Source organism: Agelaius tricolor, unplaced genomic scaffold, assembly GCF_023055355.1.
Source record: "Agelaius tricolor isolate 1412-34295 unplaced genomic scaffold, bAgeTri1.0.p SCAF_34, whole genome shotgun sequence".
NCBI lineage: Eukaryota > Metazoa > Chordata > Aves > Passeriformes > Icteridae > Agelaius > Agelaius tricolor.
This window is the reverse complement of record NW_027269294.1, coordinates 3,636,514-3,663,386: the sequence shown is the minus strand read 5'-3', so window position 1 is coordinate 3,663,386 and position 26,873 is coordinate 3,636,514. Positions and strand designations below refer to the sequence as shown.

The 26,873-nt window shown below is 40.8% G+C and overlaps 3 protein-coding genes and 1 long non-coding RNA gene across 12 annotated transcripts in view; 3 read left to right on the top strand and 1 right to left on the bottom strand.

Annotated features, from left to right (window-relative positions):
* Positions 1–11,634, top strand: part of PDE5A (phosphodiesterase 5A) — a 57,261-nt gene extending 45,627 nt beyond the window's left edge. For all 8 annotated transcript variants that reach the window (XM_071452289.1, XM_071452288.1, XM_071452285.1 and 5 more), the window contains 7 exons: positions 2,249–2,336; positions 3,440–3,540; positions 3,635–3,712; positions 4,073–4,136; positions 4,356–4,430; positions 4,908–4,991; positions 6,333–11,634. In XM_071452289.1, coding sequence (XP_071308390.1) covers positions 2,249–2,336; positions 3,440–3,540; positions 3,635–3,712; positions 4,073–4,136; positions 4,356–4,430; positions 4,908–4,991; positions 6,333–6,467 — 625 coding nt within the window. In that variant the 3' untranslated portion in view covers positions 6,468–11,634. The remainder of the gene's footprint in view (positions 1–2,248; positions 2,337–3,439; positions 3,541–3,634; positions 3,713–4,072; positions 4,137–4,355; positions 4,431–4,907; positions 4,992–6,332) is intronic.
* A 4,701-nt stretch (positions 11,635–16,335) lies between these two features.
* On the top strand, positions 16,336–18,262 carry FABP2 (fatty acid binding protein 2). The gene is made up of 4 exons (XM_071452489.1): positions 16,336–16,402; positions 17,073–17,245; positions 17,841–17,948; positions 18,175–18,262. Exons 1-4 carry the CDS (start codon positions 16,336–16,338, stop codon positions 18,223–18,225), a joined length of 399 nt encoding a protein of 132 aa, XP_071308590.1. The 3' UTR covers positions 18,226–18,262.
* Positions 18,263–19,926: 1,664 nt separating this feature from the next.
* LOC139602438 (uncharacterized) lies at positions 19,927–21,221 on the top strand. The gene is made up of 2 exons (XR_011683206.1): positions 19,927–20,308; positions 20,646–21,221. It is a non-coding gene; the product is annotated as an uncharacterized lncRNA (long non-coding RNA).
* Positions 21,222–22,694: 1,473 nt separating this feature from the next.
* Positions 22,695–26,873, bottom strand: part of USP53 (ubiquitin specific peptidase 53) — a 28,843-nt gene continuing 24,664 nt past the window's right edge. For both annotated transcript variants that reach the window (XM_071452298.1, XM_071452299.1), the window contains exon 16: positions 22,695–26,273. In XM_071452298.1, the coding sequence (XP_071308399.1) occupies positions 25,271–26,273 (1,003 nt within the window). In that variant the 3' untranslated portion in view covers positions 22,695–25,270. The remainder of the gene's footprint in view (positions 26,274–26,873) is intronic.

Here is a 26,873-nt window from a genome sequence, read left to right as displayed (position 1 = left end):
AGGAAAAACTTGTTCAGTACAGAATACTGAAAGGCAGAAAAAAAGTAAGCTGAAGCAGAACTCTTGCATTTCAGATGTATGTGTTTGGAGTAACACTGACTGATACGTAAAGGAAAAAAAACCCAAACTCCACAACATTAGAATAGTGATCTTTTTCTAGCTTGGTAATAGAGGATTCCAGCAGTAACTGTAGCCTCACAGCGATTGGAACTAGTTAGCTATTTTTTGCTTTATTTATTTAAAAATAAATTTCCTGGAAGACATCTGGAGATGCGTCATCTCCTCTCAAAAATGTCCTGGGAAAGTGTCATAGATAGCAAAATCTAACATTTACACATGCTGAAAAAGCTGAGATGGCTATAGCTTAATAATTCCTTTCTCAACAGAAAGTTCCATGAATTTTTTTTTAAACCTAAATACAAAAGTTATTTCTAGGAACAGATCCCTTTTGTTTTTTCCTTTGCAACAGGGAGGGTGGATATTCAGTGTATGATTTTTTTCTTAAGCAGCAGGGTTTCAGAAATTGAAATGGTCCTGGCAGTACAAGTTACAGAAAGGAAACTGCTTGAAAGCCTTTTGGTAGTTATGCAGGGAAGGTTGTTTTCTTTTTGCTCCAATCCCACATGCAAAGTAGGAAGCAGAGAAAGCTGCGTAACCAAACCCCTATGCTCAGAAAGCCACAGTGCCCTTTGGCCTGGAGTGGGGGTTTGACTGAAGTGCCACTACAGAAGTTAGGCCTGAATTTATTTCCAGCCCCAGTTAGGGTCTGCGAGTACTAAGCAAGCTCTAGTTTGGAGCAATACTTGGGAAGATAACCTAAGAGATTTCTCACATATTTCTCTCTCCAGTCAGGATGAACTCTGGGACACACAATATGCATCCCACTTCATTCAGTGGGAATTTCACCCAGCATGTGTTGGCACCATCCTGTGGTTTGTTTCCTTAAAGAAACACAAGAGTACATTTGCTCTACGCCCCTTTTGTGGTGGTCTCAGAGGAGGTGCTGGGCAGCCAGCCCATATTCCTCAGGGGCTTGCATCCTTTCATCTTCCTTTCTGGGTTTTTGTTTGTCTTTCCATCTTTCTCTCCACATTTTTGTGCTTCTTAAATCCCCAGAGTCTCCTCTTATGACTTTTATTTGAGCCTCTGTGCGCTCACTCACACAGGGGCCCAATACTGCAGCCATTAAGTCTTGTGAATGGTCTTTAACCATACAGACAATCTCACAGAATTATATGCTAAAAGAGCTACTGACTTGATTTAACATTTGTAAGTCAGATTATAATTAAAATAATAGATCCAGGATCATCACCAAATAGACTTCCAAAAACAATCCAGATTTAGTTGAAGAGACTACATGAGCAATGTAGGACCAGGGGTTGAAAATTAAGACAGAGCAGCAAAAACCAAGAACTGTATTATGCAACAAGGAACAGGGAGAAATTGGAAATTCTCAAGAGAGGAGTTTCCCTATTTTGACTAAAGCTACTCAAATTCTACTCAAATGCTACTCAAATAGCAAATTCTATTTTCTAAACTAAGATGCTTTTAAGTTTTGCACTAAGATATTTTTAGGTTCTGTACCTACACAATTTGGTTTCCTGCTTTTTTTTTTTTTCACTGCCTGTAGAACAGTCAACATCACTGTTGGCCTGTAAGCAGTTTCCCTTTTGGATTTTACCCTGGGCAAAGGGTAGGTAACAATGTTGCAGTAGATTGGTCATGACAACAGTGGTGATGAAACACCAGTATAGTTACGACCACAAGAAAATTACTTGATCAACATTTTGGGCCCAGCACCATATTGCACTGAGGTCTGCAGGAATTTTTCCATTTGGTATCAGTGGATTTCCTATTAGGTTTGCATTATTACTTACAAGGTCAGCAGCTGAGCTGACTAAATATGACAGGTAGGTTAAGAACATTTGGTTTAAGAGTATTTAAGAATATGTTGCAGAAACCAAAACTGTCTCCTAAACTGTGCTTGTGAATGAACTCTTCGTGTTGCCTTTGCTTTCTACAGAGGAACTTTCATTCCTTATGTAACCTTTTACTACCTTGTCGCTCCTCGCATGCAGCTGGTCTCTACAGGTAGAGAAGGCAGAACACCAGAGCTGTAAGTGCTCTGACAAAGGAACAGCATTATCTTTTTATCCATATTCCTACAAAGAGGATGTTAAAAGGGAAGTTATATCTGGATCACTAATATGTTTGTCTAATTTGATTTCTCCATCTCTTTCCTCCTCAGAAGCGAACATCCACTGGCTCAGCTGTATTGCCACTCAATCATGGAGCATCATCATTTTGATCAATGCCTTATGATCCTGAACAGTCCAGTGAGTGCCACATTGCTGTGTATGCTGAAGGAAACTATTTTACTTTCTATTTTTAGCCTCTGGAGAGAATCCCACCCTTACATGTTCCAAAGTGCTCTTTATTCCTTTTTGGGTAAAGAAAGCAAATGCAGCAACATGGAAATCACAGTTCTGTTACTGAGTGCTACCAAAGCCTTCCAAGTGCTGCCTGATAAGGGAAGCCTTGCTAACATCCTTCCAAGTACCTGCTTCCTTGCACCAAAGGAAACAAAAGGCTTTGTGCCATTTTCAGGACCTCTTACGAACTACCAAACAAACCCCAGTCCTTCCTCTCATTTCAAGAACATTCCAGCCTACACATACACAAAGCAGCCCTGATGAGACCAAATCAAGCATTGCTTGTGTTGACATTCCGAAGTGAAGCCAAACCTAAGTTTAGTAAATATGCAAATAAAACTACATTCTTCTTGTTTGATGCTATTAACTAATTCTCAAGACCAGTTATTTAGTATTCACAATCCTTCCAAAGGACTGCTCCTTTTGTGCCACAGGTTGTGGTACTTCTGGCATCCTTTGTAGTATAGCGATCCTTTCCTATTCAGGTAGGCAAATATGGAAAAACAATTGAGGCGAGTTCCTGCTCTGTAGTGCTTTCATTTAGTAGTGGGCTGCTGAGTTCATACTTTTACTTAATAACTTGTTATTTATGCTGCTTCATAAAAGGAAAATATTTTTGTTTACTAGAGGTGTATGGGCAGGTACGGGAATAATTCCTCTGCTTCAGGGAGGGGAAGGATGAGGAAAGAGAAGCTGTGATACAGCCAGTGACAAATTTAATTTTAATGAATAAAATGGACTTAAAGGCTTTGATGTTGCTCTGCTTGCCGTTTCATTTTGTAGTAGTCAGTGATGGTGTTGCTGCTGTGCAGCTTTCTGCCATTACTTGGGAAGACTGGAAGTTTTGTTTTTAAACTAGGCAATCTGCAAGAGGAAGGAGGGTAAAAGAATGACCTCAGATATCAGCAAGCAACTCATAATGATTTGCTGACTTAGAGATACTTAAGCAAACTGGTGTGCTGTTGCCCTTTTTACTGATAGCATTGGTTTTGACTTTTTTTGTAAAGGGAAATCAGATTCTCAGCAGCCTTTCCATTGAAGAATACAAGGCTACACTGAAAATGATAAAACAAGCCATTCTTGCCACAGACCTGGCACTCTACATCAAGTAAGTCAGAAGAAACTTTTGCTCAATAATCACTGCTGGATATTAGCATCATGTCAGTATCCTGCAAAATCTTTTGTTTTAACTTCTTTTTAAGGAGGAGAGGAGAATTTTTTGAACTTCTAAGGAAGAAGCAGTTTAATATGGAAGATCCCTCACAAAAGGAGCTATTTCTGTAAGTTAGAGCAGAATAATCATGAAATCAGTTAATATTACTGGGTAGCCAGTTTCCCATGCCATGTTGCTGTGAACTTCATTAAACCCAGCAGGTCTTTGTGCTCTGGGCCTGTACAACCTGGCATTGTCACATGGATCACTGAACTCCCTGGGTCTGAACTACTAAGAGTGCAACCTGTATAAAAAACTTTCTTAAATAGCATGTGGAGTTAGATTTATAACTTTGCTCTAATTTCACTTGTTTTTCTGACTTGATGTTCCTTGAAATTCTATATTCTATATTACCAGTCACTTGACGTGGTGGCTACATAGATTTCACGTAGAGTAATTTATCCCTTTCTTTCTGTTTGTTCTGCAGAGCAATGCTGATGACTGCTTGTGACTTATCAGCCATAACTAAACCATGGCCAGTTCAGCAACGGGTATGTGTTTAATTTTTAAGGTTTCCTAAATGCAAACTGCATTCAAGTTTGTTTCGTCCACCCAGTCCTTACTGCAAAGGCAGTGGTGGAATGCTGAACTGGAGTCTCACCATGTGTGTGGGGGCTAATATGATATATCCTAAGGAGAGATAGGAACCACTCTTGTTTGTAGGTAGCAAGCAAATTTTTAGAGCTCACAATGAGTGAAATCTCTTACAGATTGCTGAGCTTGTGGCTACCGAGTTCTTTGATCAAGGAGATAAAGAGCGGAAGGAACTCAACATAGAACCCACAGTAAGTGGCACCTCTTGCAAAATGTCTTTTGGAAACGGCACTTAAAATTTCTCCCACTGACCACACTGCAGGACTAGCTCCTTCCCTGGCTTGCTAGAAGCCAGTTTTGTTCTGTGGTTCCAAAACACCAACAGTCTGTCATTATTTCTGAACCAGAAGAACAGACAGGATTATTTCCTTTAAGTAAGTGTTAGTAACTGGGCCAGGAAATAGATTGTCAAGTTGGTACCTTTATGTAACTATCCAAACCCAGTAAGTTTGCCTGGATATTTGGGCTCTGTCAACCCAAAGCCAGTCTCCTGAGGGAAGTCATGCAGTCCAATTCCCTTCCTTCGAACACCTGTAATGACACCCCACTGTGCTGAGCTTGCTGTGCTGTTTAAGGTGCTGCTTTTTAGTTCCACACTCTCTTCGGTTTTGGTTGGGTTTTATATTGAATACATTTAAACACAGAACTTGTTCTCCCATTATCTGCAGGATCTAATGAACAGAGAGAAGAAAAACAAAATTCCCAGCATGCAGGTTGGATTCATAGATGCTGTTTGTTTGCAGCTGTATGAGGTATGGTGCCTAAGGAAGAACCACAAATATCTGAAACCAGAGCTGCTTGCCGGTAGACACAGATTTACAATTAGAATAAAAATCAAATTAAAAACTAGCCCCTTAGTTAGAAAATATTTTTTTATTTTATATTACATATGGTTCATTATTCTGTTGAAGAAATTATTATTTTAGTATTTATAATTAGTTGTATATTTGTCTGATTAACATGTTTTGTCACAATTTTTTTAAACCTAGTTAAAATGCTGTGCTCTCTGCAATTGGTGTTATGTCCTTGGGTTATATTCTGGATTATCAGGGAAAGTCGCAAAACTAATGCTTTGACCTCTAGGGAAAGAATGGTATCCAGGTAGTGCATTGACAGAAAGTGTTTACAAGTTTATAAGAATTCAGAATTCGTTATACAAAAGGTGATATGCTATGTATAGGAAATGGACCCAATTTTAACACTTCCCATCCCATTCTTTTCCTTCTCTTTCATCACACACCAAAGCATTGCATGAGATAATTTACTGAAATGCTTTTTGTCCTGGTCACAAACTGTACGAGAAGCTGCTTGGTCAAATCCAGTGTGAAAAACAACATAATGATTTCTGGGGTTTTTTTAACCCAGTACAACATTGGAGCAAAGGTCTGATTATTTGAACTGTACCAAGTATTTTAGAGAAACCAAGGTGAGAAAAAGAAAGGAGATGAACAGAAAACTGAATTCTTAAGAACCTTCCAGTGCAAGGAACAGGATGATTACTTGAATTTTTCCCTCTGACACAATTAGCTTTTCTGAAAAGAACACACATTCACCAGTTCAAAGGAAACAGGGATAGAGAAAGGGAGCTACTAGCTGCTGTCCCTGAAAATCAAGTGCTTCTGTGCTGTAGAAACTGTCAGGAAAATAAGGCAGCCTTTGCTTTGAAGCCCCAGAAAACTGTCTCCAGCCGGAGGTAGGCCTGAAACAAGACTGTCTCTGCAAAGATACAGATTGGACAAACAGAAAACTTTAACAGAACGCCTGAGCAGACTTGAATGCCCACAGTTCTAGAGCCTGAACATCTGTATTTCTTCCTATTAGGGGAAGAAATACAGATGTTTCTATTTATGAAAAGATCAGAAAAACTGAAATCATTTACTCTAAAATATTCACTGCTGCTTATATCTACAGTTCCCAAGTGATCCTAGTCCAAATTGTACCCAGCTCTTGTGTTAACTAACCGGTGCATTTAATGATCCACAAGTCTTCCTCTAAGTATAGAAATCTGAAAAAAACACAAGATGCGTTTCATTCTCCATTTTTAAATTAAAAATTGAATGCAGTTTGTTTTCCATGTTTTCAATGTATTTCAGGCCCTAACGCACGTGTCAGAGGCCTGCTCCCCTTTGCTGGATGGCTGCAGAAAAAACAGGCAGAAATGGCAAGCCTTGGCTGAGCAGCAAGAGAACCTGATTAATGGAGAAAGCAACCAAGGCAAACGGAACTGATGTGCTGATTGCACCACCATAAGCTCAAGTTCACGTAGGAGACACAGTAATAAGGGAGTACTGCATTTTGCTAAACACTGTATGAATTTGGCTTGTGTTTTGCCACTGCTGTATTATTTTTTCCCCATTTCAAGATATAGCATGACTGCGTAGATGCCAAGATTATCTGAAGACAATATGTTTCTCTTATTACATCTGACTGAGATGGAAGAAGACCTGCAGGGGTGGTTTTTGCTACCCCAGCCCACAAGAAGGTACTGGTGCAGGCACTGACTGTGCCCGAGAGCCTGTTGCTTTACAGATGTACATAGTTGTTTAGTGATCATGTTGTGGCCAGTATCTGAAAGACTACTGCATTTTGCACCTTTGCTCTCCCTCCTCCCATCTTGATGTATTATGTTATAAAAATATTGAGCAGTCTTGCCTGTTCTGTTTCCAGAGGTTCAGAGCAAAGACTGGGACTCGCTCTTGGGAGCCTATTCAAAATAAACTATTGCTAACTTCTCTCAGACAGAACTGGGCTCTGAGGTGAAAACCCCCCAAATCTGTGCACCCAGTAGAGTTTGGGTTTTTCCATATTAGATGGATGTCTTAGCAAATGTGTTATTTCAGCTGAAGAAATGTCTAAGACCCCTGTGAATGACTAGGCAGCCAGAGTCTCAGGAGTTCTGTGGTAGAGGTGGCCGAGCTCTCCATGCCCAATGGAAACTGCTTGAAGACAGATGAAATATCCCAACATAACTGACAGGCTGCCATGGAAAGCTGCAAGAAGTACACAGAGAAATGGAAACGAAGCAGGATTGGTTTTGTATGCTGGTTTTAACTTCATTTGGAAGTTGATTTTAACATCATCTAACCAACAGACTGGATCACAGGCAGAAGAGAATGACTGCAAGAGGTGAGAAGCTGAATCAGAATGATGCAGGAAGGGCACACTCCTGGTGACCACCAATGACTGATTCTTCAGGCCAGTGTTACTATGAAATGGCTATGACCACTTTGAACAAAGTTTTATGTTAACATCTCTTAAAAATCATTTTAACATCAGTTTAACATGATTAATCATAGTGTCTTGAAGAAATAGGAAAAAAAAAATACCAAAAGCAAAAATGGCCAAGAGTGCTACAGGGATTTGCCATTTGTGTGTGAGGCATTAGTGTTCTGTAAAGTAAGAAATCAATTAACTTGCACTAGTAAAAAATAAAATTGGTGCATTATTTAAGTGAAGATAATTAATAAAAATGGTTTTGAATTGGAAACAATTAAAGAAAATATACACATTGGCCAAATCCCAAAAGAGGAATACAAGGAGAGTACTATTCTTTAGGTGGACAGGATAAGGAGACACATGCCAGTAGTCTAAAATACATTAGCAGCACAGGTAACTTTGGCTGCACAGAGACACACAAAATGTTCCAGTTTTTTAATCTGTAATCATTATTTTTTAGTTAAAATCATCATTTGGCAAAAGTAGCACATTTGGCACGGGACTTCTAAGTGTGGGAATTTAATTCTATCACAATATTCCAGGAAATTCTAGTTAGAAACTGCAATAAATTCTTCTTCTGAGGAGATGGTCAACCCAAGTCGTAAGATCTGGTCAAAAAGGGAAAACTCCCCCTTTTTATCAATTTCTTCATTTAGACAAATGATGCCAGAAGCTAAGAAAAGATGAAGCAAATGTTTCAAAATGTTGGATGATACTGAGTTATAGAGTTGATATTTTTTTTAATATAGAACAAGGTATTCTGACAGTCAGCAGTATTTCTGCCACACTAAATTGTTTGTCACTGATTAAGTCCTATCTCAGGCTTCTCTAGTGAGCACCAATAATAAATGATTGCAGCTGTGAATTTGAAAACATTTTTCTACAGAAGTATTTCTCCTTATTCTGTCCCAACAAATTAAAAAAAAAAAAACAAGGATGGGTTGCAACACTCACTAAGAATTCCAGGACTGCTGTTTTGCAGTACTCTGTATATGTATTTCTGTGCATACACAGTATGCAGGTGACAGCAGCCTCACCCTGCCAACACACCCCCCCCCCCCCAAAAAAAAGGTTTTAGGTACTTTTGGATAAATAGAAAACTTTGCTTCAGGATTTGCATAGCCCTTGTATAGTCTTTTTCTTGAGTGCTTGAGATACTGAAATATAATTATTATACTGATGAGATACATATTTAATATAAATAGGAATAAAATATATGTATATAAAGGTGTATTCTTGCTATTATGGTTGAGAATAGTAACTCATGGTGAACACAGCAGATAACTATGATGATATCACAGTGTAGTGATGTAACTTTGACATTAATATTCCAGTATTTCTTTGCTATATTGTGTGTTCAGCAAAGCTTTATTATAAGTAAATTTATAAATGCTATGAAGGAGTGCTGGATTCATACCTTTGACTTGAAAAGAAGGGCATGATGTTACATTTTTTAAAGGTTCACTTAAAATGAACAGTTATACAGTATGTGCATATATTTAATTATATATCTGTACACATTTATCCCATAGAATCTTTTCCACCACAAATGTTGGAACCTACATATAAATACAGTTCCTAGTAAATAAACATTTAAATATTGTAACCTGTATCTGTATATATTTCTATAAAACCAAAGCCTTTAAACTACTGGTTTAAGAACCTTAAAAGCATAGAGTGCTGTATTTCATGAGATTCAAAGCCTTTACATAGTGTTTTACTCTGCCTGAAGGCAAAATCAAAGTGTGTCATGGCTTTGTGTGACTCAATTGCAGAAATTGCTCCCTCCTTTCATCATGTACATAGGGGACAATATGGGAAAAAAATCCAAACCTAACCTGGCTACAGCAGGTTTCTGCTTCAAGTTCACTGTTTCAGAATTGAACCTTGTGAAAGCCAGCTGGTCGATTACAGCTATGCAGCTGTCATTCATTTCATTATGAGCTGTGTATCTCCTTATTTCAGTCTGCTCTCAAAGACATGATGTTGTCTAGCTGTAACAATCAGTGTGGCTTACACAAGAAACCAGCTGAAATGGAGTTTATCACTTTGACAGTTCAGCCTTAAGTCCATTGAAACCATTGTCGCATTTGAGATTTCAATTTCTGGGTACAAGAACTTGTCCCACTAATTCTTAATACTTCTCTCAATGAGGACAACTAAGTTAGTATCCTGCTTGATCTCAGACACAAACGTGATTTCTTTCAAACTCACTCCACAGCACAGTTTAATTCTTGAAGTACGCTTTTATTTCTGGATTTGTTCTGAAAAAAATTACTTGTGTTAACACACACAAAATTCCTGATTAACCCTACCTCTTCTAATTCCAAGTAACAGAGAGGCTCTTGAGCTGAATTTTCCAGGAAATTAGCCACACATGCAATATTAGCTGAAGGCCTAGGTTTTCTATTATATCATACAGTTAAAGCAAGTGTGGGGAGGAAATAATGTAATGCTGACTTTGGAGATGGTGTGACTTTTTAATTAAGAAGCAGTTTATAGTTAAGAGCAGATTACTCATATCTTCACTGTGCACATATACAAGTGAGCTACTGATAAAAGAAAACAATTAATTTCACTGATGATCAGCTGATTTCTCCTCAGAAGAGAGAACCAAAGCCTCTTTATATGCATCACCCTCTCACAATTGCATGCATCTTTTGAATTCCAACCCAATACATTTTACCTGGTAGTGGTATGAACTGACAAATTCAAGGCACTTAACTAATTCATACATAAGGTTTGTCAAAATTAGCAGGTAACTGATTTTCCAACTCATTATACTGAAAGATAATGAAGAATCAGGTCTAGGCCCTTAAAATTAGAGGAGTGATCCAGCTGCTGTCCCTTCCAGTCATGCATAAGAACATGGCAAAGACTTTTCATGGAAAAAAAATTGCCTTGCTTATAATAAAGTCACATGTTTTTAAAGGTTTTTATCAAGACCTCAGTTTTCAAGCAAATTAATATAGGAGCAGTCATTCAGAGTCTTATCTCTGTGATGCTGCAGGTTTTTTCTTCGTGTTAAATTACATGCAGTTTACATTCCACAAGGTTTCAGCTTTATTTCCCAGTTCCCTGCTGTACTTTTTCAGGGGCTTGCACTAATTTAAAATATAAGCTTGAACAGCAGAATGAGTATGGCCAGAGTATGGTAAATAATGAGGGCTGGGTTTTTTTGGTTTGGACTTTGACAAGAAGAAGAACCACCAGAGACTCTGTGCTGGTAATTAGTGACGCTTGCTAAATGCAGCAAATTGTGACAGCAGGATATTTCATCTTGGTCATTGCGAGGTGAATGCAAAGTCTCTTCTCCACATAAGGAAGGTTGTTTGCACACAGAAACTCCTATCTGAGTACCAGTGTTTGCAAATGTGTATTTATGTGACAATGCTCTGTAATTGCTGGTTCCCACTAACTCCCAGAGCACGAGCTTGGCATGCCATGGCCTCACGCATGCCCAGATGCCCACCTGAAGTCAGTATTGTGATTCCCATTTACCTCAGGGGAGCTGGGCTGTGCTGTATAGAAAGTGAAAGAATGGGTCAAATCCGTCTTTTCTTACCTGTAAAGAGGGACCAAACCCTTATCCTTGGTGACAGCTGCCTCACCTGCTCTTTACTGGTTCAGCTATTGCCACCGATGGCCAAGGTACCTTACAGATGTAACTGAAGTTAGAATTTGAGTCCTCTTGGTGTTCACATGGCAGACACCTGCATGTGTCTCTTAAAGAATGTAGTTTGAAATGCACTGTAAATAGTTTTAACATACATTCCTATTATAGTTTAATAAAAACCTTAATCACAGTCACTAGTCACTGAGTTTGTCCATTTGTATTCTTCTATCTTTTAAAAATACCTGAACAAATATATAGTTTCTGGGCACAGTATTTTTGTACTAGGTTAAGGGGTTTCTCTGTATATTATGTTTGCCTTTAAACACTATTAAAGTCTTCTGAACGTCATGTGTTCTCTCTTGCTTCTGTCCTATGACTTCTTAGACTAAAGCTAGTTACATTACTTAAGAGAATCATTAGCCCTACTTACCTTACAGCTGCTAGAGAACATAAGGGTCAGCTTATTTTCTGTGGTCAGACTGCTGCTTATAACTTATTTCTTCATTCTTCTCTTTGTACTGTTTTCATGCTTTTTAAAATAAAAAGGACGATGTCAAATTTTACTGTTTGTTATATTATTGAGGTGTAATTTTAATGCCTGATTTAAATCATTGCTTCTGTAAATTTGTATTTCATAGCAACTTTTCTAGGTCCTAGAAATCCTGAAGAGAAAAATATCCGTTAATATCAAGATACTTCTGAGTACTCCTGAAATCAGCCAGCAGTAAATAGTTCTTGTTTCAAAACCACAAAAAAATAATTCAGCGCCATTGACCACTAGAGAGCACTGGAGCTGCACCTCCTGAGAGCTGTCGGAAACCAGTTCATTTCTGACAGAAGGCAGAATCAGCAAATACAAGAGTTACACAGAGGTATCCCTCATCCTCTGCCCCAACAGATCAGTTCCTGGGGGATATCAATTGCAACAGAGATAGAAATAGTCAGTCCAGTGACTTCAACCAAACTGCAGAAATTTTTTTTTTCTACAACCAAAGCCTCATCTTGCACAAACTGCTGATCCTAGAAGTAATTCTGGACCAGTGGGCTTCTTGGCATTTTCTCTTTGCCTATTAGGTTCTTCACAGCAACACTTCTGGCTCGACTTTTTTTAGCTCTAGGCAAAACCAAGAAGTATGTACAGCCCTGACAGACAGCAGGCTCATTCAAGAAGTTATGAAGGGCCAGATTTAGCTCAGCACAAAACACAAGCACTGTTTGCTCTCGAACCAACTGCAGTTTATGAGTGCAACTGCACAAGTGCCCGTGCAAATCTGCAAACATCAGGTCACTGTTTGCTGCTGGGACTACAACATTTCCACCCCCTCACCAGCCCAGGCTGGTGCTGTTCAGCCTTTCTGGCCTGCTGGAGGTTTGAATTCCCTGCTGAGAAGTGGCAATGTTTGCAGCAGGAGCCCTGGGATCCATTCCTTACCCAGCCCTGGAGTGATGGCATTTTAATTGAAGAGGTGAACGAACATCACACAAAGTCTTTCTCTTGTACAGATGTGATGCCTCATTAACAAATGGAAAAGACAAAGGCTCTTTCCTCCAGCCACATTTTTAGCAGCAGGTGGTGACAGCTATTGCATTCCACAGTCCCATGAAACCTCACCCTTCAATATTTTTAGGAAAAATCTCACATGACTGAGTTTGTTCCAATAGTAAGCTTTAGGGACAGACTTATGGAATCTAACAGTCACTGTGTTTTAGAACAGTACCATTTCTTAGCACACACAGAACTTTAGAACCACTTCCGTTGAAAAATACCCCAGGCCACTGGCATAACACCCCAGTTCATAATGGCTGAAAAATCCACAGTTTACACAGTTTACCACCATCAAATTCTGGGAGTAAAATCCATGGTTCAATCATACCAATAGTTTACATGTGATTCATTTGCATATATAAGCATTCGTGATGCTTTTATTGTAGTAGTTAATGAAGTCACTGGCAATTTATTTTATGATATAGAGAGCTCCTTAATGAAAGTTCATTTTACAGATAAGTAGAGGGGTTAATTTAATCAAGGTCACATGGGAAGTCCATTTCTGAGCTGGAAAGAGCACCAGAATCTGGGTGCCCCTTCTGCTTTTACCTGAGACACATGATGCCCAAACTAAGAAAGGACTTTTAATCTGAAACCATCTTTTCCTTTTGCAAATACAAATATTTAAATATCTTAGCCATACAGGGTGCTCTCGTGCTAGAGAGCAAGATACATAATATTGCACTTCAGAAGAACTCTGAAGCTCACTATTTTACAGACTAAATTAGATTCAAGCCACTAATCCAGATAATCACAAAAAACTTTTGTGGGGTTGGAAGCTAGATTATAACTAAGAGAAAAAGTTCACAGTAAGTAAAAAAGTTATGTTGAAATAAGCTAAAAGTGCAGCTCAGATTTGGGAGAAACTGAAATGACTGATGCAGACTTTCAATACTGTACATTCTTAGCTCACTGGTCTATAACTTGACCCCACTCTATGATCACATTTCATATTCTAAAAAAAAGAAATTGGGGAATACAGGAATATTCAGATATAAATTTAAACACCCTTAGAAAAGCCAGACAAAAAGCCCCACAGGGCAACTGGCATATCAGTCTCTGGGTGGCAAGTGTCAAATGGCACCAATACTCAGAGATCCGTTTCACCTTTTCTGGAAAAGCACACTTACTTTTCTTGGCAGGTGTTCACTGTCGCCCTTTTTCACTGAAACAAGGCCGGATTCCATGATTCTGTGTAATCCTAGGATTCATTTTAGCATACAGAAACTGACAAAGTAAATACCAGGGTTGTTGCTCTTTTAATCCTAAATTTTGCTTCCAGATTTTTTCAACCTGGATGTTATTAACTCCTGCACTTCAGTTCTCTCCAATAAAAAAACTCTCAAAAATGCAGCACTTTATGGATCAGAGCCACTACACAGGAATCAGAAAGCAGTGGATACAGACAGTTAAGAGCAAGCTTTAAAACCCACAGCCCACTACTAACTAATCACACAAATGGATCTATACTCACTAGAAATTTCTAAGCAATCCTCAAATACTGAATTCTCTTGCTGAACAGATTTCACAGTAGCAGCATCCAGGAGATTCTCCTCAAACCAAAACAAAAGCAGAAATTCAGCAAACAGGCAGCTGGAGCAGGACAACATCTAGCTCAAGCAGGATCTAATCCTGCTGCAATGCAACACCCAACTGCAACATGTACTTTGAAATTATTTATCCAAGACATGGTGTTAGGCTCCATCAAGCTCCTGGTTGCTAGGCCACCCACTGTTAGGCTTAAATTGGCTTTACTGGCATACAATTGTCTATTTACCACATTGATATAGAATTGAGTATTGTGGCTGAAATGCTTAGTGAAACTTCCCAGTAAGGGATCCATCTTTGCAAGACATCATGAAGAATCATTCAGTAGAAAACACTCATAAGTACTGCACAATCTGCATGGTTTTATCAGGGATTAGTCTCTTATTCTAGAAATCAGTATTTTCATGAGTACATCATGTTTATGCTGGCACCAAGCCTTAACCAACCCAACAGTTCTACTGGTCTGGCTAATTTTAGTCAGAACAACTTGAATCCGAGCCACAAAACAATAAACAGGGGAGATGAATACAACCCACTGCAAAAGGCTTTTTATCACCCTGATCTTTGGAACTGCACTGCCATCACAATGCACCTTGCTACAATGATCACAGATTGGCAGCATGAGGTTGGCATAACCATATAAGTTAATAATTTCTTGCCATTCACCTCATCTACAGATCAAACTTCAAAGTTACTAAGTTTGTCCATTTGCAATGTTCTGCAGCTGGCACGTTGGAGAAAGCCACAAAGCCAAGAACACACCCTCAGCTTTCAAAACTGTCATGAGAACAGCAATACTAGAAAACAAGATTTCAATGCACCATCAAAGAAAATGCTGTAGTTCTGAAAACCACACAGGGTAGAGGGAGACAGAAAAAGGAAAAATGTTGTGGAATGTTCCAACTAAGAAAATCTACAAAACCAATTTTAATTGTAATTTTAGAAGGAAAACCAGCTACTATAGAAGGACAAAAGAACACTAAATGACGTGTAGATTGTATGATTCTAAAACCAAAGCCATATTTTGTCATATTGAGCAACTCACATTATTTTAGACCTGGATTTTGGACTAAATACAGCAGACGGTGCACTACAACCACTGCCAGAAGGAACCTTTCTGCAAAGCCTGTAAAGAGAGTTGCCAGTTTTGTTATGTAACAGCTGGGATGAACGATAACTCAGCCCTGGGTGTTTATGTATAGACACTACACAGTTCAGGTAAGACTGCCAGTGATAACTACAAAGGTCAATATACACACCAGTGCAATAAAAACACATCATCTGATTCTCAGAATAAAGTCTGGCCATTTTCTGAGCTGGCAGATGGGCAAGCATTATTGGCACAGCACAGGGCATCAGCTAAAGCATTTTTTTGAGTAATTCAGGTGATCAAAAACTGCATGAAATGGTGGGAAAAAACCTCCATGGGAAAACTACACAAAGACCTGAATGATGTTGTGAAATGCACATTGTGAGGTAGCTCCCTCATCACCCTTAGGAGTACACAGCCTGAACACCTTCCATCTGGCTGGTTTCCTCACTGAATGTGTTAAAATGAAGAAAATTTGCAGATGCAGAAGTGGTGACATGAATAGAGACTACCATCCCAATTTTCACAGCTCAGTGTTAGGACAGGCAGCAGGTTGTTTTCTGAAACAACCTGCAGACATTCAGAAAATCCTCTACCCCATGCCTGTTGTGCTGAGCAAAACAGGCCCCAAACAAATTATAATGGACAAAATAGAGACTTGTGTTTGTTTTGTTGGGTAAATAATATCACCTCCAGTTGCCTGAAGACTCTCCCACAAGCTCACAGATGCAACTGACATAAAAAATGTCAAGCAATGCTGTTAGTTTAATTATTACTTCCACTAGACACCTGATTTTTATCCCACATTGTGGACAGAATGAATGGATTAGCAATTCTTAATTGAGATGAGCAATAAAGATTCTGTCATAATCTGGAGGCCATAAGAGACATTCAGCAAGCAGCGGGGTCAGGACTGGGAATGTGATTAAACACCAGGAAAGCTCTCCTTGGAGAGGTCAGAGTATCAGCTGAGCTTTACTCAGCCTCGTCATGGAGTCAATTGCCCCCAAGATAAGGCAGAGGATAAATTCCCTGCGCAAAGCCTCGGGCGTGCAGAGCAGCCCTCCTGCAGGCACAGCCATGGCGTTCGACGGCACTTGGAAAGTTGACAGAAATGAGAACTACGAGAAGTTCATGGAGGCCATGGGTAAGGCTCAGCTTCCCAATCCCTTCTGCAGGAAAAACATCACCCAGCTGAATACAAACCCGGACTGCCTGACAACTACCCTCGGGCCATCCTGTCCTTTCACTCGTGCCTGCTCTGCCCCTGCATTTATTTGCAAAATATCCTGAGCTGGGGGGGAAGATGCTGGGAAATGTTCTGGTTTTAATTACACTGCATTAATCTTGAGCAATTCCAAATTTATTTCAGCAGAAAAAAAAAATCTCTAAGTCTAGATTTGAGGAAAAGGCTCAGACAACTTGAATGGATAAACTTTAAATCTAATTCTATAGCTGGACTATTATTTTGACAACATCAAACCAATTTAAACATTCAACAGGGAGGAAATCATAATTCTTCAATTTCAGAGAAACACTTGATTCAAGTAATTCTAACATCCTAATATTTACTTGAAGTTTGTACAGAGTGTGCATTATATGGACATAAATCTAACTACTCCAGTTAAGACAGTGATTTCTTTGTATTACGTGTGTGCTAGTGAACATGGCCTCGATGAAAACTGAAGGACAAATATTTGGGTCAGAACGCTGCAATAAACTCACTTGGCCACATAAAATTGATTAAAAAAAGACAAATATGATGCTCCAGAGGTTTGGGGGATTTTTTTCTGATTCATGTTAACTAATTTTTTTAGGTATTGGCATGATGAAAAGAAAGCTGGGAGCCCATGACAATCTGAAGATCACCATCCAGCAAAATGGGGACAAATTTAATGTCAAAGAAGCCAGCAACTTCCGAACCATAGATATTGAATTTACTCTGGGAGTCAGCTTTGAGTACAGCCTGGCTGATGGGACTGAACTTACTGTAAGAGTCTTCCTAGATAGTTCAATACTTACTATGTGAGAATGACTTTATAACGTGCAGTTTCAAAAGGAACAATTTGTCTTCCTAGTTTTTAATTTAAATTCTCCTTCTGAATTACATGAAATTTTCCTGCACCTGACTGTTCAGGAATGCTTGCAGCTTATACACCAAAGCATAAGGGAGTCTTTACTGTTAAAGGTTCAAGACTGCACCATGGATCTCAGGGTTCCAGAGAGCCCAAAAAGCAGAGCAAGTAGCAATTTTTACAAGATGAAATCCAGGTGATGTGCAATTTTACTCCTTCTAATACTCAAGTTCACCTCATAGAGTGCAGAGTGGGTATTTGTAAGAAATTACAAATCTTGGTTGATATAATTATTTAAAATAAGGTGAATTGACCAGTAAAAAAACACCTAGGTTGGCTATTATGCATTTAAATAAGCCAATTGTTTTATTAAAATTTCATTTTTGCAGCCTTTCTAGAAAGCATCATTACACTGTTTTAATCTTTTTTCACTTTTAAGCATTCTTCAGCCTTTAAACCAAATCAGTGTCATAACTGTTGCAAAACATTTGGGGTTTTTTCCCATCACAGGGTGCTTGGACCCTGGAAGGAAATAAACTTGTGGCCACATTTACCAGAAAAGACAATGGAAAAGTGCTTAAAGCAACCAGAGAAATCGTGGGTGATGAACTCGTCCAGGTGAGTTAAGAAGTCATTCACACACAGGTTTGCGATAGAATCAGCAGAAAAAGTTTTTAAAGCTTTTCTAAACGTAGAAAATATTTTCTTCAAGCCAAATAACTTCATTTATCTATAGTTAAAATTCTCAGTTGCCTATAAAGAATTTAAAACTCTCTGAACCTTATCTGGGAAATGAAACTTTGCAATTCCAGCTACTGATTTCTCCTTCCTGATTTTTTAACAGACCTACCTATACGAAGGAGTTGAGTCCAAGAGATTCTTCAAAAGGGGCTAAGCACTTCACACAGAACTGCACCACAATGAAGGAACAATAAAAGACCATTTTCTACACATCCTCTGCGTGGTTTCCTTTCCCATTCCATCCCCTCACAACACCTCCCTAGCAGCAGTTACCTGTGCTGAAAACGTGGGCTAGTTCTTTATGTTCCTGTTTTGCCTCGAATGAACAAACTCCCAGTACCGAACGCTTTTTAAAATGTCTTTTGTACCAAGTCCTGCTGAAGCGTCACAAAGGCTGCAGAAACTGTTTTGCATAAGCAGAACTTCAGTATTTTTTGCACAAGCTCTCAAATGGAAACTTAGTTTCCTTGCAAAGGCATTTATACTGAGAAACAGTTTCTCTGTGTATTTAATATTGCACAAAATTATGGGAAAATCGAAAAAAATATGAGATAGTAGAGATGGGGACGAGGCTTAAAAGGGAAGTACTGTCATTGTTTTGCCCCAAATCTCTAACATACTTCATCTACTACACATGCTTAACCAATACTTGCTATATAAAGACAAATCCATCCTTATTTCTACTGACAGAACTTATAAAGGAAAACTGCTACCCTTAAGTGCTTGCTTAAAAAAAGTAAGCTCTGTGCAGAAGCACCTGCTTGCAATCTGCCTTATCTCTTAATAAAATCTCTTAATATCTCCTAATATTGAGGCTAAAAGGGGGTAATAGCTACCAAGAGAAAGGTTTTGTTTCACACACTCCTGGGTCTCTGGTCAGTCTTCTGGACACAAAAATGATAGCCCTGATTTCAATACGGAGTGCACGGGAAGGGCTGAGGGTGGCACATCCCAGGTGTGAGTGTGGCATCAGGTTGTGCCACTTGGTTTATTTTTATTTACTCCTGCAGCTGGGTGTTGTGCACATAAAGCACAACAGAATACACTATCTACATGAACTTTTCCACGTTCGTTCCGTGCACAAGCTCCGACTAACCTTAAGGAGAGGAGTGTTATCTTAAAACAATTTTAATTTTCCTAAACTTCTTCACAACAGGATTGCCAAAAGGTCTTCTAGTTTTTCTCAGAGCATCATCTGCCCTCCATGAAACCGCATCGGGACGAGTTGGTCAATTTTTATTTCCACACAAGCCCCGGCACAGGTGGCAGGACAAGACCAACTCGGCGTGACAGGACTGACCGCCTGCTCTTCCCCAGTGTCCGCATCTCACCTGGCAGGGAGCGGCAGCCAGCAGCGCCCAGGAAGCAATGTCAGCCACCAGCACTGGGGAATCCACAACAAGCACCGCTAATCCCAAAAACAGAGGGACAAGCAGAAATACTCTCCGCGCCCAGCGTTTTTACCTCAAGAGCCCACCCTACAAGGCAGTGCCTGAGGCGGCAGGGGCGGGGCTCTGCCTGAGGCGCGGATTGCGGGGCTTTGGCCGAGGCGGGAACGGGGAGGCGGTGCGTGAGGGGGGAATGGCGGAGTTGTGCCTGAAGCGTGGATTGCGGGGCTTTCCTGAGGCGGGAATGGCGGGGCGGTGCCTGAGGCGGGAGGGGCGGGGCTTTGGCTGAGGCGGGAGGGACGAGACGGTGCCTCAGGCGGGTTTGCGGGCTTTCCTGAGGCGGGAATGGCGTAGCTGTGCCTGAGGCGGGGATTGCGGGCTTTCCTGAGGCGGGAATGGTGGAACCTTGCCTGAGGCGGGAGGATAGAGGCGGTGCCTGAAGCGGGAATGGCGTAGCTGTGCCTGAGGCGGGAGGGGCTGGGCGGTGCCTGAGGCGGGAGGGGCGGGGCTTTGGCTGAGGCGGGAGGGGCGGGGCCGCCGCACGTGACCCCGGGGGCGTGGCCGTGGTACGTGCGCTCCGTTCCCATTGGCGCCACACCCGGAAGAGCCGCTGGCGCCTGCGCGGTGGGGCCGCGGCCCTGCATCCCCCTTCAGCCGAGGAGATGGAGGCGGCGGCGCGGCGGCGGCCGCGGGAACCGGAACGGCAGGAGCGGGAGCCCGGCGATGGTGGGCGGGTGATGTCACCGTCCCTATCGGGACAGTCCTACTGGCTGGACCTTTGGCTCTTCATCCTCTTCGACCTGGCGCTTTTCCTGCTTATCTACCTGCTGCCCTGAGGGCGCGGCCCAGGTGAGGAGCGGCGTTCGGGGGCGGTCGGTCGGTCTGGCGGTCGGTCTGTCGGTCGGTAAGCAACGACGGGCTGTGCCCCCTGGAGGAAAGGGTTCGCTTCAGGAGCGGACCCCTGGGAGCAGCCTCGGCATTCCCACAGCCCCGCCTCCGAAGGAGCACAAATGCGTCTCAGGAAGCTGGAAACTGATTCCAAACCACCCCCAGCTTTGTTTATTTGTTTGCGAGATTTATTATCCGCTCTTTGTTCAGGAGGTGTAATTGATGCTCCTGATGTCAGTGTGTTCTGAAAGGCTGTGCAGCGCTGCGAACATAACCAGACCTTTCTTGTTCCCTGTAGGGCCATTGCCACCGAAGGAATTCTCGCCTATTTCGCACTTTATGAACACCGGCGGTGGAAGAGGAGGACCATTTGTGCGGGATAAGCAACCGGGAACACGGCTCCACTTGAGCGTGGGTGGAGGAGGCACATTTCTGTACTGTACCGTGATGGATCTGGTGTATCACAAGTGTTACTGTTGGGTTTTGCTTGTGTGTCCTGAGCTGTGCCTTAGAGATCCCGTACGACAGACTGACTGTTCTTTGTGAATGGTGCCTAAAGGTTTGTTGGGCAGACATGGAAGCGTGCACTGTGTGAATAAAATCCACTGAAAGGACACCCTGCAGAGTGGCTGAGAATAAAACCCAGCTCTTCTGTACACTCAAGTTGTAGCTCCAACCCGTTCCCTCAACAGATGAAGCTTGGCCAGCTGTTCTGCTTCCAAAAATTAATCCTGATGGGTTGATGCTGGTTGGTTTTCTATAATACATCTCTCTGTTTTTTCTTTCTTTACCTTCAGCAGTTACTGAGCCCTCTGAGGCTCAGTGTTTATAGGTATAAATATTTACATATATAAACATGTCAGTGTTTAACCCAGCAGCAGTGTCTTGTCCTCAACTTTCTGATTAAGATAAATCAGGTTCTGCTTGCCTTCCTAGAAACTGGGAAGGAGGAGCTTGCAAAAGCAGCCTTGAGTCACTGGCAGATGACACATAAAGATCCCTCCTCCTCCCCGCCCATGGATGGTAGAGGTAGACAGTGACAAGTAATTAAAAGGTTTCAACATCAATTTCCTCTGTCTCACTAGAGGGAGACTGTGAAACTTGTGTTAAAGGGAGGAGTCTTTTGTAGTCTTCGGAGAAAGAAACAGAAGCTGAGCCCATGGAGTGAACTTTTTGCCAGGGCACATTTGGGGGATGACAGTTTTCATGCAATGGATGAAGGGGATTTGGTTTTCTTTAGCATTTTTCCCTTGGGAATACTAATTTCCAATTCTGAGCAGTACAATCCATGCTTGGTGGTTATTTTTTTTCCAGGAGTACATAAAACAAAATAACTGGACTGCAGAGACTTGGAATACTGAGTGGTTCAGTGTCTTCTCACACAGTAAATGAAAATGGGCCAGAATGAGGTGAAATAGGATTTGAGATGCAAAAATAGACAGATGCTCTTTCTTTTATTCAGTTGTGAAGACAGTTTTGCTGCTGGCAGTGGTTTGTTCCATGTGTCAGCCCTGTGCTGTAGGAACAGGGATGCTGTGCCCTGCTGGCATTTCTCATCGTGGCTACTGGTACCTGGGAGATCAGGGTGGTTCCAGAGATCTTGACTCAGGGTGCACAGGAGCCCTGAACTGGGACTGCATTCTCACAAACACCAGGATGCGAGTTCCGGTTTTTCCCATCAGGCCATTAAAAAGACAAGCTCACTACATTCACTACCTTTTTTTATCCCCCTTCTGGCATGATATCATAGGTGAAATCCCCAGGGATCAACCTATTGGGAAAAGACTGTAATGTTTCTGCATTTCTTTTTTGATAAGGGAGACAGGTGAGATTTAAAGGCATTAAAGCTTAAGAAGTTAAATTTCAAGCTATTTTCCACTAATTTAGTTTTCTCCTTCAGCCAGATCTGACATTAAAGGTTTTGCATATCTCAGAAAACATAAGAGCTAACAAAGTGCAGGCTGGTGCTGCACTGGGCTCCAGCTGTTCCATAGGCACATGGAGCTCCTAAGTACAGAGATCCAGGTAAGTTTTGCTTATCCCTAGTAAAGATAGTAAGGTAGCCTGTGTATCTGCAAATCACTTGTCACCAAATCTGTGGGATTATGGTATAAAAATGGCTTTATGCATTTCATAGCTGTTTAAAAAGTTTAATCTATTTAACAGCTTTATGTACAAATACTTGAGAAGATGAATTTTCCTGTTCAGAAAAGGTGACCAGACCACCATCTCCACAAAAACTTTCAACCATCAGTTAGCAGCATTATCTGTCAGGTTAAAAATCTAGTTCTGGAAAGCCAATTGTTTTTGGTTTTTTAAACAAGAAACACAAAAAGAACAGACAACAAAGATTTTAAATTTTTATCTTGATATTTTGAACAATATTTACAAGTAAATATTCCTAAAGACTGAAAAATATATTAATTACAAGACTCATTAATATCTTTAATGTTACAAAAATTGTCTAGGCTCTTATACAAATCTATAGCTGGGAGGGGACATTTATAAAAAAATAAATAGGCACCCTAGGTAAGTTAAAACGAGTTATCACATATTAGTTAGCAAATATTACATACATACATGGAGTGCAGAGGCAAATATAAAAATGAAGGTGCCTTGATTAGCTGTCTGTTTAATCATGAAATACCTGGTAAACATGGGTCACAGAGGAAGCTGTCTGGTAAGATTGCTCCAAGCTAAGCAAGGAAACTGAAGTACACCTAAGTTACTGCAGCTACTTTAGAGAGGAGTTTACCAGTTGTGCTTACTGGGAGCAGAGTTCATTGGTATCAGTAAGAGGCATTCATATTGCTCGTGGTACAGAAGTATCAACATTGCTATGCATGTTTAAAAATAAGTCTTCTAACATCATTCACAGTTGTTGCTGTGCTATCCGTACATAAAAATACTGTCATTTCAAATACAAGATTTTTTTTGTTTTTTGCAAAACATAATTTTACAAATTATACATTATTTACAAATTCCAATAATCTTGGTTTTTACACAGGTATTAGAGGACAGTTGTACTTAACTGGCTAAGTATATTATGTAACATGGCTAGGTGAACTAGAAAAGTTTAATTTACAGGTTCTGAAATCTCCCTTAAAAATATTACAATAGGAATCACCCAAGTTCTTACATTTTTAGTGTTCTTCTGTATTCAATTTATTTTCCTACAAAAGGATCATTGTTTAAGTTGCTGTTTACTAGCAGCCATACAGAAACATGCATAGTATTTTCACTATAAATTCTAGAATTTATTTTTTCCCCAAGTGCTACAACAAATTTTGATCAAGAAGGTAGAAAGGTTAATCTGAGATACCTGGTTTGTTGCATATATATAATGTTCCAGTTCTATTGTAAGGTACGTGTTACTTAAAAGAAAAAAAAAAAACTGACCTTGCCACAGAATAACCAAAAGTACTGTTTAAATGTTTACCTTGGATAATTGTGCTAAACAATTGCCATGATTTGGTTGAAGCACTAAAACACATGTACATAAGGTTATGAACATGAAAAAAAGCTTTTCTGATTTCTTATTATTTTCATAATAAAAGGCATTGATGTTTAGGTGTAATCAGCAGCACCCCAAGTTAACACTCCAATGTGAATAATGGAAAAATTTTACCTTTTTAGCTTGTGCCAGGCTTTGCTATGCTGCCTCAACACTCAGTAGATGGTTCTGTGCACTGATTTAACTAACCAGATAAAAGCCAAATAAGTCTTCCTCCTTGTTACTGAGATAAGTCAGGTTAACAAAGGACAAGGTAAATTCCAGAGCTGCCAAAACTGGAGAAGAGTGACAGAGCAGAGAAAGAGGAACCTCTTCTTTCCATGCCCCCTTAGCCACCAGTCTGGCTGCACATTCAGCCTGACCTGCTAATGTAGGACTGATCCAAATGGGAAAACATGTTAGTAAAAAAAAAAAAAAAAATTGGAAAAAAAAGAAAGAGTCAAATGTGTGATCCCCATGAACCTGGAAGGTAAAGGGGAGGTGAATAAATAGCAGCATTGACTTGGCATGCAATTGTAGAATAATTCAGAACTGAACATAAGTAGGAATTACTTCTAAAATGTTACAAAATTCATCTTTCATAGTTGCATAACTCTGTATTTAAAATTAGCATCCTATTCTGTTATACTGGTTTGTAACTTAGGAAGTTAAATTTAATAAGTTAAAGTATACAGCTTAAAGGAAAAAATCTGATAAACATGTTTAAAATGTACACTAACAGAGCAGAGGTATTAATAGGAAAGCATTACTGCAATTTACTTCAATTCCCTTTGAAAGTCTAATTTAACACTTGCAAACCAAAATGGTTTTTAAAGAAGTATTATTATTAAGGCTTTTCAAATAAAAAATAAATCCTCTGGGTAAACTTGCATTAAAGACACTTGAAGGTTTGTGAAAGCACAGACTCCGAGAGACATCGCTTGAAAAAACCACATCACCTCCGGCTACCTCTGAGGATAAATACTGCTCTGTTATGACTGCATGTACTGCATTACTTGTGGTAGCATGCTTCTCCCTTTTGTTAGTCTAAGAACAGTGACCACAGTCTGCAGGAACACCTCTTACGCTGCAGCTAACCACATCTTCTTACAGAATTAGTGATATCCAGCAGATCCTGCTGCTGCAAGGTGTGCACGCCCAAGGGACCACATGGATACAAACTGAAGAAGACAAGCTGAGTAACAGAGGTAAGCATTAAGGCAACTAGAGTAACAAATCCAAGAACCACAAGTTTAGCACCTCTTCTCTTCGCCTCTATTTGCATATTTGTTTGAACAGTCACAACTCCTAAGCAAGTACAGCCAGCTGGGTACCTGGTTATCACACACACACACAGATTTGAGGTTGTGCCCCTTTACAGACATCATGAAATGCTGAAGTCAGATCCAGGTGTGGGCTTCTTGAAGAACCTATCGACTGCAGTGTATTCCTTCTGCATTTGCCTTGTACCTCTGTTCAGGGGTGGGGTGCCTGGGCTCCAGAGTGGGAGGGTATGTGGCATTCAGATCCACTGCAGCTGCTGGAGAATGCTTCTCCTTGTGGAAGCTTCCACTCTCTGTGAAATAGAGCTTGGGTCTCTGGTGGTACTTGAGCCTGTACGTGTCAGTCATGCAGCTGTCTACTGAGAAGTAAGTGGTTAGGGACATGTTGTCGTTCCCATCCGCATAGGCAGGGCTGGGTCCCGTGTGACGAGATCCTTTCTTCAGCATGTTCTCAGACACGGTCCAGAACTCATTAACTGATAAGCGAGGTGGAGAATCCGGTTTATGAACAAACACTTCATTCCCTGGAAAGGGCTCCTTAAGCCTTTGTTCAGCTGGGACTGCACTTGCTTCTGCTGCAGATTTTGAAGGTGCACCTGTTTGCCTTAAGGGACTATTTCGCAACGTTTCCGTTGATTTTACATCTGCTACCGCGTTATTCTCTGACCCTGCCAAAGTGCTCAGAGCGTATTTCTTTGGGGGTAAGGGGGGAGGAACGTTCTGGTACACGGCTTCAGGCATCCAGAGGGGATCTGCTCTCCGGAGCAGGTGCCCCATGTGCTCACTGGGAGGGGCGGGCGGCACCGCCGGCCTTTCCTGCAGGCCCTGAGGCACACAGGGCACCAGCCCTGCCTTGGGACCCAGAGTGTGATGGGACAGACTTCTTGGGTGGTGGGACTGCGGCTGGGCAGCGGGGGGAAGGTCACTGTGGATGGGCTTCCTGCCGCAGGCATTGTCTGGGAAGGGGTGGGGCACGCTGTCTGCACAGAACACGGGCACGCTCAGCTTCTCAAATCTCTCTGCGTGAGGCCACTCGCAAGGGCTCGGCTCGTTTGCTTTGTTCCTGCTCTCTGACTTCACAATCTCTTTGACAGCTGGCTGCAGAGCTGATGATGGGAAAAATTTCCTGTTGGTCTCAGGCATTTCAGCTCTAAAATACAAAACCATGCAGGATGTGAGTATCCATCAAAACATACGAAAAGGCTCAGATAATGGAATTTTTCAAATACACCCTTGGTAAAACTGCTGAAATAGTCAAACTGACAAGAGAATTAGGATCTGTTTAATAGGATACAGCCCTTGGAGTTGGAGTTGTATTAAATTACTCCAGAGTTTCTTTCATTTGAAATGTAAATGTGCCCCAAGAAGGTAAGATAAATTCCTTCAACATTCAGGACTAAGTCAAATATGTCCTCTCCTCTCTTCTCAACATCCTTGTGACTCTGATACATCCATGTTTCAAATACTGGATGCTCCCTTAAGTTGATACATTTGTATTTACATTTTTGATTTTTCGGAGATATTGAGCACTTAGAGTTCATATAAGAACAACAAGATACAGCAGTAGCTTCTAAACACAAACTCTTCTCCCTCTTCCAGACCAATCTTTCAAAGCTTTATGGGGTGACTGCACTGACCACAAATTGGTTAATCACTGCATGTTCCATAACATTCCAAACAGGAAAATGTTAAATCCCTCTGCTTCTGCTAAGATGGTTTCAAACCATCTAAGCCAATTGGTGACATTGTC

Excerpts from the sequence above, each read along its gene's own strand:
- FABP2 (XM_071452489.1), top strand. The coding sequence starts at position 16,336 with ATGGCGTTCGACGGCACTTGGAAAGTTGACAGAAATGAGAACTACGAG. Across the intron at positions 16,403-17,072 it reads GAAGTTCATGGAGGCCATGG|GTATTGGCATGATGAAAAGA; the intron begins GTAAGGCTCAGC and ends TAATTTTTTTAG. Across the intron at positions 17,246-17,840 it reads CTGATGGGACTGAACTTACT|GGTGCTTGGACCCTGGAAGG; the intron begins GTAAGAGTCTTC and ends TTCCCATCACAG.